We start from the raw sequence: 9587 nt of genomic DNA, 5'->3' as shown, positions 1-9587 counted from the left end.
TTATAAGACCAGCTTTCGAAAAACTCTTTCTGCTGGAGTTGAGCTTCCAGGAATGCACAGAAATTTCATTGCTATGTGTTTTAATTTGTTTTCCTGATGATACCAATACTCTACAGGATATTCAGAAAATGGAATTGTAGGTTTTTCCAAATATTGTCTCATGTCTACTATGATATCCGCAGTAACTGAAGTAGCACCTTTAGGTGCGTTATCAACGAACGAAAGCAATCTCCTAAGCTTAGATTTTTTTGGAGACGGAGGACTGATAACTTCTTCACATACTTCAGGCATGTTTCTATCTAACGAAATTTGGAATCTTTCAGAAGATAAATATGTAGCGTATTCTTTCTTAGTGATTAAAATAGCATTTTCTGCATCAGTATGAGTTTTAAACCCAGCTCTTTTAAAATGAGGATTTAAAAGTGTAGCAATCATACATGGACTTCTGGTTTCATAACATTTTAGTCTCTTTTGAACAGATGTTTTCATAGCTGCAATTACAGTTTTTGCAAAATCTGAATTGTGTTGATTTTCCAATTCGACCATTTGTAGGCAGAGTCCTTTTATTAGTGGAATTATCAGAGAAATTGTGACATAATCTTCACCTGATATTCCAACTGTGCAAGTCTCCAATGGTTCCAATATATTTCCTAATTCCTCCACGATCGAATATTCATTCGCAGTAAGATTTTCTGGTGCATTTGGCAGTTCACCTAATACCAATGTCAGCTCCTGTCTTACTTCTAAAATTCTCTTTAACATGTAAAATGCAGAATTCCATCGAGTTTCTACAAATTTTACTAATTTCAATTCAGGTCTATTAATTTCTCTTTGGACAGATCGTAACTTATCTGATGCCAATGTGCTATGTTTAAAATGACTAACAATCATACTACATTTTTCTATAAGTTGCTTCAGACCAGGTTCAGCAAGAACTTCTTTAATGACCAAATTTAACGAGTGCGCAAAACATGGTACGTGGCGTATTTTTAAAATATCGGCTACTTTTATCATTGTAGCAGCATTATCCGTCACCAGAGCTACTACTTTATTGCGACATCTCCACTCTTGCAAAACCCCATCCAAAACCTGCAATAGAAGAATTATTAGTTTATTAATAGTTAGTTATAATCAAACCTTATATTTACGCGGACATTTGACATTGAAATAAAACTATTTTACGAGAAACGTCGATAAAAATCCTTAAAATAGTTTTATTAAGCTCTTAGCTTTTGCCCGCGGCTCCGCTCGCTAGTGTAAGTGATAAAGGTTTACCGGGCTAAAGTTTTCCGTTATAAGAGTCACGCTATATATTTTTCCGGGAGCCTATGTTCTTCCCAGGGTCTCAAACTATCTCCAGATTAAATTTCATCTAAATCCGTCACATAGTTTTTGAGTTTAACGCGTTCAGACAGACAAACAGATGGGGTGGGGACTTTGATTTATGATATATATTTCTAGAACCTTTTAAGAGGTATAATTCTGTCATACATATTTTGCTCGTAACTTTTACCGTTTACTCAGTGCACGCAATGAAAGCTCTCAAGAAGAATAAATTTCCCGGTATTTGCATTTTTTTTTTACGGATGCTCCGCTCCTATTGGTCATAGCGTAAAGTTATATACCATATAGCCTTCCTTAGACTATAACCTTCCACGAACAAAGGCCTATCCAACACAAAAACATTTTATCAGTTCCTGAGATTAGCGCGTTCAAAAAACTCTTCAGCTTTATATAATACAGAATAGAATACAGGACTCATAATGAACTGCCTGCCCTGAACCCTGCATTATATACTGTCCCACTGAAGCCCGTGCCCAACAGTGGGACAGTATATAATGCAGGGCTGATATTATTTTATTTTAACAGTTAGTTGCTAACTTTGAAGGAATATCATAATTTTCCAAAACTCGTAAATGTGACCAAATACCATACCACATCTTAATAAAACTTGGGTGCACTAAGCAATAAAAAAAAATCATTTGTGACGAAACAGGGATTCTTATTTAGTAAACGCCTAAACATACAGCAAATGATGCGTTAGTAGATACTTCACGACGCAAATAAATTTAATTAAAATTACCGATCCATATTTTATAGGTCTAGATAATTTTATTGGCGACGCGTGCGACTCGCAAGTACCTTTTTTTGGCCCCTGGGTCTAACGGGTGGCGCAGCGGTGCCCCGCACTGGCTACTATACGTAGATTGCGATAACTACGCAATAGATCGCATACATTCCTCAAGAATTATGAAATTGATACTTATGTACACATATTCGGTACCTACACACGGACGTCTTTATTTTAATATGGACATAAAATACTACTTCACTTTAAAAATTTCGATAGGCTGTCTTTTAGACGATGTAATTTATATAAACTTACCGAGGCAATGTTATCTGCATTGTGATGTCCTTCTACTACAACAGCTGCTAGAAGAGCACAATGCAATCTTTGCTTTAAAATAAAATGAGCGGTTATTGCACATATGCCCTGATTATTGGGTGAAGTCCACATATCTGTTGTTACTGCAATGTCTTTTATATTTTTCAGGAGATCAAATAACTTTAATTTAAACTTTGTGTATAGGTTAGGAAGTAGGCTATTCGAAATTACACTTCTAGATGGTAATTGATACCTAGAATCCAAGGCTTTTACAAACTCCTTAATTCCCTCGTGCTCGGCCAATCGGGGGTTGCATATCTTGAGCTATCATTTTCACAAACAAGGAATCTAAATATTTTTTTCTAGAGGAATTTACATTATAAAACGATTGTACAATATTGTTTCTTTGGTTTTCTTCATTTTCATTTTCTTCTACCTTTTTCTCTGATGAACAAGATGGTAGTAAATGTTCTGCGTGTTTACGCATCATATGATCTTTCATATTGGATGTATTATTACTGTATTTAAATTCTTTCATGCAAATTTTGCATATAACGAACCTTTCGTTTTTCTTTTCGAAATACGACCACATAGTGGATTTTCGTTTATTCGTAACATTTTCGGCGCTCTTATCCTTGCTCGTTAAACTATAATCAGCCATGGTAATTATTTAAACTTATTAAAATATTTTAATACTATTTATTATCGTTCTATATATCTATATTATCACCGAGAACTTAATACAAAGAGCATTATAATATATACTTAAAACTTTATATTATATGACAACTGCGTTACTTGGCCTATGACATAGGTTCTCTTGAGAAAGCAATACTATCGAAAAATGACTGGCTATCGATACTACAAAACCATCGATACTATCGATAGTATCGATAGTTTTGGTTAAAACTAATGGTTTTCGCAATACTATCGATACTATCGATACTATTTAATGCATTACTATCAATAGTATCGATATTATCGCTGTTATCAATAGTATTGCACAAGGAGAGCTATCGATACTATCGATAGTATCGACAGTATTGACACGTGACAATATTATCGATAGACTATCGATACTATTGATTTTACCTTGACTATCGATAGATAATCGATTGTCTATCGATATCAGACTATCGATATGCAACACTAGGCAACATTGCTTTTGAGTCATTTCTGATTAATCCGTAAATATTTTTTATGAAGTTTGATAAATTATACGACACTATATTGTTTTCCAGTTATCATAAATCTTATTGTCATATGTAAGTTGGAAAAACAAAAGTACTAGTGTTTCCTTGATAAAATAATCTTAAGGGCAAAATACAGTGAAAATTTAAAACACAATGGCAGCGAATCAAGGATCTAGTTTAAATGCCAGTGCTCCGGAAGATCTTCCACCTCCATACTCAGCTGTTGTTGGAAATCCACAGTATGGGTTTGTAGCACCTGGAGTTGCTCCAATGGCTCAAGGTCCTGCTGCGTACCCAATGCCAAAACAATTTACTCCTACTGGAGTGTATCCTTATCCCACTGGTGCTACAACCGTGACAGTTACAACAAGCGCCCAGCCACAGCCTGGAGGAGTGCCACCGCCACCTCCTGGGGTGCCTGTGGGGCTAGTATTACCTCAAGCTGTTGGTACGGAGCCCACAACAATAACCTGCTTCAACTGTGGCAAAGTTGTCACTACTAAAGTGACTTACACAACAGCTTGGCACACTCATTTAGTCGCTGGATCGATCTGCGTTATCACTATGTAAGTATACTAAAAATAAACAATTAATTTTCAAAGCAGACGCATACTTAATATTGATTTTGTTCATTTTTAATTACAATTTAAGACTGTAGATTTAGAAAGATAAAGATACACAATATCTATAATATTGGATAAATCTATAGTAATACTAGAAAAAATTAAAACCTAACTTTGCCTCATTATTAGCATACCCCATGAAAGGTTAATTAAGTAGTCAATATAATGCTTGATTAAATTAGTGGCAAGAAGGAACAGGTTTTTTCTGTGTTAGCACAATGAACAGACAAGTTTTTTTGCTTTTATTAATTAAATGAAAATAATTTTGAAGTGAAATGTAATTATTACGCAAAATCACCTCAAACAGGCAGGTGTCTATAGAGGGTGGGGCACAATTTCCGTGCATACCCCAGAATCATGTGGTGCCCACCAACAGTTTTTTCAGATTGGTTATCCCTATCCAAACCGAATAACAAAAGAATATTAATCAATGCAATGTACTCTACTTGTTACCCTGAGACATTGGATGTTAATTTATGTGTTATAAACAATCTTTTTTGTTTTGTTTATACAGGGTGTGCTCTCTCTGCTGCCTGGGATTAGTGCCATACTGCTTTGATACTTTCAAAGATGCTGAGCACTATTGTCCCAACTGCAACACCTTTATTGGCAAAAGTAATAAATGTTAAAATATAATATGTTAACACTTATTATGTTAATATAAGCTTCTATGAAATTTATAAATATTTTCTCTATGGTAAATTATTGTATATATTCCATTAAATTTATAAACTTGGGATAGCTATTTTATAAAACAATATTCCCTTAATCTTAATCACCAGTTATTACTATAAATCAAAATAGTTGGTTTATCCATTTATGGCTTAACATTGCAGTTAGTTTTTGTTAAATGTTTTCATATTAAAAAGTTGTATGCTAGCCAAGTGCCTTACCTTGCACTCCAAAAGGTTGACCAATGCCCTTGTGCAGCTTACTTCCAGATTTGATTGTTTTAATATGTACTATAGCAAAACCTTATGATTCCATGGGAAATATATTTTAAAATAATTATTATTTAAATATTATAATTTAATTCTTTACAATGCAATTTTCTTATAGTTTAGAAAACTATACAGTTAACAGATTTGTCAAGCATTAGATTATCTTAGTTTTCCAATATCCAAATCTTGCCCATTACCAATACGGAATTATCTTACCTGCCATAATAAACAAATAATATTTGATGACTAATGTAAATCTTAGACTGATATTAATTAATATAAATGTATACTTCATGTTGTGTACTTTTGAACCAGCCCATTGTAATATTTTTTTGACCATCTGTTTTAGAAACTTGTTAACAAACAATAATTGTGTTGTAATAATAATAATAAAATGAGACAAAAATGTCAACATCATTACTCATTATAAGAATCTTTATAATTATTTAATTTTCAATAACATACTGCATCATTAAATGTATACTTTTGCATCTAGTTGATATAAATGACGTATTTTGTATTCAATCAAAATTTTAATCAATATAAATTTGTCAAGGCCTTAAACAATATTATGACTGTGTTATAGCTCACCCAAAACCTAACAATAAATTTAAAATGTGTAAGTTAATAATAATTGAGGCTTGCATAGATTGAACTTTGAAATGTACTATTTAGATATAAGTTTTCCTTCCAATTATGTTTTTTCATGCTGGAAAATGTATGTATTATCTAATATAATGAGTTAGGCTAAATAAAAGTATGATAATTCACATAATTTGATATTTGTCATAACCCTTAATACATCAAATAAAGAACATAAAGTATGAAAACAGATACTAACTTATCTAATATTTAGTTATCGCATTTGATAAGATAACAGCACCAATGACTAGCCGATAAAGACACATTCCATATTAATGTTCTACCACATTCAATATGCCATGTAGAGACAAAATATTATTTATTATTTGTGTAATATAAATATCAGTATGGACATGAACAGTGGTGTGAATCCATCCCAAGGTGATCATGAAAGAGCACAAATAAATGTTGAAAGTGAATTGGTTAGTTACATGAGGACTTCTCCACCACCGTATTCAGTGTCTGACCCAACCAGGTCAGTAGTCAACCAGCAGCCAACTGTCATACATCAAACCATAATAATACGAGGGTCACCATTCAAGAACAAACCAATCTACATAGATTGTCCAGGATGTAATACTACTATTCTCACAGATGTAAAATATGTCAGTACAACAAAGACTCATATGATAGCAGGTTTCGTTTGTGGATTTACTATGTAAGTTTCTATCTGTATATTTCTTTAAAATACATGTGACTGATTGTTTAAACTAATATACTATGCAAGATATGAATTTATATAAATTCAATATAGCTATTTACTTGTATTTCTAAAAGCAGTTGGTCAATATTTATGATTAATTTTCAATGGAAATGGCAGGCTATCATATGTATTAATAATTAATATTCTCAACATTTTGCCTTTATTTAATTTGGTTTTATTTAAGTTGAACTTACTTTAGTAGGGAATATAATAAAAACAATATTGTTACATACATGTCTTATTTATCAATATTGTTACTGGTTGTTTCAGCTGGTGTATGCTGTGTTGTCTCACTGCAGTGCCATATTTACTGCCAATATTCAAGAAGGCTGAACACTACTGCCCAAACTGCCAAAAACTTTTGGGACAGTATTCAAAGTTGTAATAAAAATAAAAATAATGTATTTATTTTCAATTATTTAATGAGCTATCCATAATAGAACACCATTACAATGTGCCATGGATCTGTGATATACAATGTCCAAAAGATATGAAATGTTTTACCTAATCTACATTAACTTACATTAAATAAATTACTTGTAAATATTATAATCTTGGTGGTAGTTCTTTATAAAAAAACTGTATAATGCTCTTGAAAGTGCATCAATTTTGAATAATATAAAATGTTCAACAAGAAAACCACTTGTCATAGAGAATATATACACAATACTGTTTACTTATTAAATATTGTTAAACTAAGGTGTGAGGTATGGTACTTGAAGCCTAAAGCAATCTGATGCAATCTTCCACTTTCCATCGACGGCCACAATCAGAAAGGTCTGCTGGAAAGGCTTCTTGGCGTCATCGTTTTGATAAGTCACGTCGCCGCAGGCTTGAATCAAATATGTCAATTTATTTGAAACTAGGTTTTCCGATATTGGCTGAGCATCCAACGTCCTGAGCACGTGGTGACTCGCCGGTAAATCCATTAGGAATTTCTGTATTTTTTCATTGCCATTGATTCCATTGCCGTTCCAAACGAGCAACCCTGTGTCGAGGTATAATTTGGAGGTTAGATGTCGACTATTATCAACTTGCTTGTAGAAAACTCTTGTAAATTCTTCAGCGGTTTCACAGGCATTATCAACGTTTTTCACAGCCACTTCTGACATTCTTTGTAGTTTTCAAAATTTCTTGCAACAAGTTGTAACTTCTAAAAATGTATTATGCTCAGAACAATGACAAGCATAGAAGTAACACTATGACATTTGAGTGTACTCTGTCCTTGACAGCAAGAAATTTAATTGCGTTGCGATCCCTTCTGACATCTTATCGATATCGATAGATGCTTTGTCTATCGGCTATGGTAAATTCACAGACCTGCTAAACCAAACACTTTTCGGTCAGTTAACTACAAACCGTTGCAAAATGCTATTTTAGATAAAGATTAAAAAAAAGATATCAAAACCCTAATTTGGTATTCAAGTACCAAATGAGGTCTGAGTATATAAGAACACTCGTTATGAAGCTGTTAAATTACAATAAAGTATAGAACTACCGGCTTTCTTCGAGCAAAATTTTGTCCAATTTTCATTTGCTATTTACAGCAGTTTCCATGCCTTCCGAAACGTCATTCAAACAAAAATGGTCAAGCATTTAGATTATTAAATTAAGAAAATGTTAGAAATTTCGGAAGGAATGGAAACCGCTGTTAGTAACAAACAAGAAATCGGCCGGAATTTCGTTTAGGAGGAAGCCAGTACGCCTTCTGTTCTTTTCTGACTTTCTTAGGGATTAAAAGATACCCAAGAGGTGTGATTTGACAGAAGCTACTAAAATGGGACAGTAAAATAAAACACAGCGGTATCATTCATGTCACATATGTTTGATAACTTATTTCAATGTTAATAAAACTTTGTCGAAATGCTTAGAGCAAACACGGTGCTGTTTTTCCAATGCCAATTGGGACGAGCTATGGCAACGATCCATTTTTGCCTCATAGCATCATCTGTGGGAAATCTGCAATGAAACACATTGTATGAGACACACTATGAAAATCAGATAGTTTCCTCAACCCCCAGCCTTCGCGCACGGTTTCCAAGTGGCTTTTACCATTACACCACCGTATATTGAAAGTAAAAGGCAATTTATGCAAAATAGTAAACTACAATATGTTATCGACAGAATATGCAGGACAACACTATTGAACACGACTACGTAAAATGGGAAAAATGAAAAATACTTAATAATTACTGTATCGAATGGCCAACAGCAGATTATAATATGACTACAGCATAATAAAGATTAATTAATAATACTTTTTGCACTTATGTACAGGGTTTAAGCAAATATATTAGGGTTTTTGTTTACTCACCGATGGAAGCTGATGATTTCAGTTTCATTTTCTTTACGAGGAAAATGAGAATTACACCTCACAATAACGCAGGCCATTGCTTTTCGTAGGGCTATATTATACTTAAACAGCACTGTGTATTTATTCAAATTAACAACAAAAATATTACAAAACATGTAGCCACTTTTGAAAAGCACGCGCTGAAGTATAACGTAACTAAATTGTGTGGGCGCGTTTGTGACATTGTTTTGAGGTTGGCAAGTTGGAACATTTGACATTTTATTTGCTTTTTAATTCGGCATCGTAAAGATGACCAAAGGTAACCATTTGATAATTTTTAAGTGTACGCAAGCCGACCTTAGCAACATAATATTTGTCTCGTTCTTTTCAACGGTTTTGGCCTATTTGAAAAAAAAGGATAAGTATATGAGGGTAATTTAGATTCCTTCTATGCTTGTTCTTGTTCTGAGGTATTATGCCCAAACTTATGGTTTACTGATCAACAAAGAGAATTATAATACTGATCAATTAACCCAAGAAAGCGTTCTGACGCTTAATGCTGTTATTGAGTTCGTAATAAATAGTTATTAAATATGAAAAAACAATGTTTTAGTATACACAAATTTTATAACACTGCTTACTGTCAAATATTACTTTTTTAAGACCAAATGTCAGTGTTGCCAGATGGATAGTGCTATAATTGAAGTTATAATTCGCAGAAAATTCATCACTAAACAGCTTAAAATTGTTTAATCGTGTAAAAATGCGCAGGAGTCAAAAAGGTCAAAATTTCGTAGTACAGGGGT

At 33.2% G+C, this 9587-nt stretch overlaps 4 protein-coding genes across 5 annotated transcripts; 2 read left to right on the top strand and 2 right to left on the bottom strand.

Moving 5' to 3' along the window:
* LOC119189204 (zinc finger BED domain-containing protein 4-like) lies at positions 1 to 2678 on the bottom strand. Its single transcript, XM_037438256.1, has 2 exons — positions 2387 to 2678; positions 1 to 1089 (listed from the first exon to the last, which is right to left on the bottom strand). The coding sequence occupies exons 1-2, from the start codon at positions 2516 to 2518 to the stop codon at positions 1 to 3; spliced, it is 1221 nt and encodes a 406-aa protein (XP_037294153.1). The 5' UTR covers positions 2519 to 2678.
* An 858-nt stretch (positions 2679 to 3536) lies between these two features.
* Positions 3537 to 5918, top strand: LOC115443417 (lipopolysaccharide-induced tumor necrosis factor-alpha factor homolog). The gene is made up of 2 exons (XM_030168808.2): positions 3537 to 4145; positions 4717 to 5918. Exons 1-2 carry the CDS (start codon positions 3733 to 3735, stop codon positions 4829 to 4831), a joined length of 528 nt encoding a protein of 175 aa, XP_030024668.1. The 5' UTR covers positions 3537 to 3732; the 3' UTR covers positions 4832 to 5918.
* A 1-nt stretch (position 5919) lies between these two features.
* On the top strand, positions 5920 to 7040 carry LOC115443418 (lipopolysaccharide-induced tumor necrosis factor-alpha factor homolog). Its single transcript, XM_030168809.2, has 2 exons — positions 5920 to 6443; positions 6759 to 7040. The coding sequence occupies exons 1-2, from the start codon at positions 6133 to 6135 to the stop codon at positions 6871 to 6873; spliced, it is 426 nt and encodes a 141-aa protein (XP_030024669.1). The 5' UTR covers positions 5920 to 6132; the 3' UTR covers positions 6874 to 7040.
* Positions 6896 to 9435, bottom strand: LOC115443419 (NTF2-related export protein). Of its 2 annotated transcripts, none has more exons than XM_037438156.1 (2): positions 9243 to 9435; positions 6896 to 7657 (listed from the first exon to the last, which is right to left on the bottom strand). In XM_037438156.1, the coding sequence occupies exon 2, from the start codon at positions 7598 to 7600 to the stop codon at positions 7184 to 7186; it is 417 nt and encodes a 138-aa protein (XP_037294053.1). In that variant the 5' UTR covers positions 7601 to 7657; positions 9243 to 9435; the 3' UTR covers positions 6896 to 7183. The 2 variants fall into 2 exon arrangements, with proteins under 2 accessions (XP_037294053.1, XP_030024670.1); XM_030168810.2 differs by having other exon boundaries at positions 6896 to 7649; positions 9247 to 9434.
* Between the last annotated feature and the right edge of the window lie 152 nt (positions 9436 to 9587).

The sequence above is a fragment of the Manduca sexta genome, chromosome 13, assembly GCF_014839805.1.
Source record: "Manduca sexta isolate Smith_Timp_Sample1 chromosome 13, JHU_Msex_v1.0, whole genome shotgun sequence".
NCBI lineage: Eukaryota > Metazoa > Arthropoda > Insecta > Lepidoptera > Sphingidae > Manduca > Manduca sexta.
Note: the sequence above shows the minus strand (reverse complement) of the source record. Positions and strands in the feature narration are given on the sequence as shown.

Coding starts and splice junctions, on each gene's coding strand:
- LOC119189204 (XM_037438256.1), bottom strand. CDS start 2,518: ATGTGGACTTCACCCAATAATCAGGGCATATGTGCAATAACCGCTCAT. Junction 1,090..2,386: donor ATGCAGATAACATTGCCTCG/GTAAGTTTATAT, acceptor CTTCTATTGCAG/GTTTTGGATGGGGTTTTGCA.
- LOC115443417 (XM_030168808.2), top strand. CDS start 3,733: ATGGCAGCGAATCAAGGATCTAGTTTAAATGCCAGTGCTCCGGAAGAT. Junction 4,146..4,716: donor TCGATCTGCGTTATCACTAT/GTAAGTATACTA, acceptor TTGTTTATACAG/GGTGTGCTCTCTCTGCTGCC.
- LOC115443418 (XM_030168809.2), top strand. CDS start 6,133: ATGGACATGAACAGTGGTGTGAATCCATCCCAAGGTGATCATGAAAGA. Junction 6,444..6,758: donor TTCGTTTGTGGATTTACTAT/GTAAGTTTCTAT, acceptor TGGTTGTTTCAG/CTGGTGTATGCTGTGTTGTC.
- LOC115443419 (XM_037438156.1), bottom strand. CDS start 7,600: ATGTCAGAAGTGGCTGTGAAAAACGTTGATAATGCCTGTGAAACCGCT.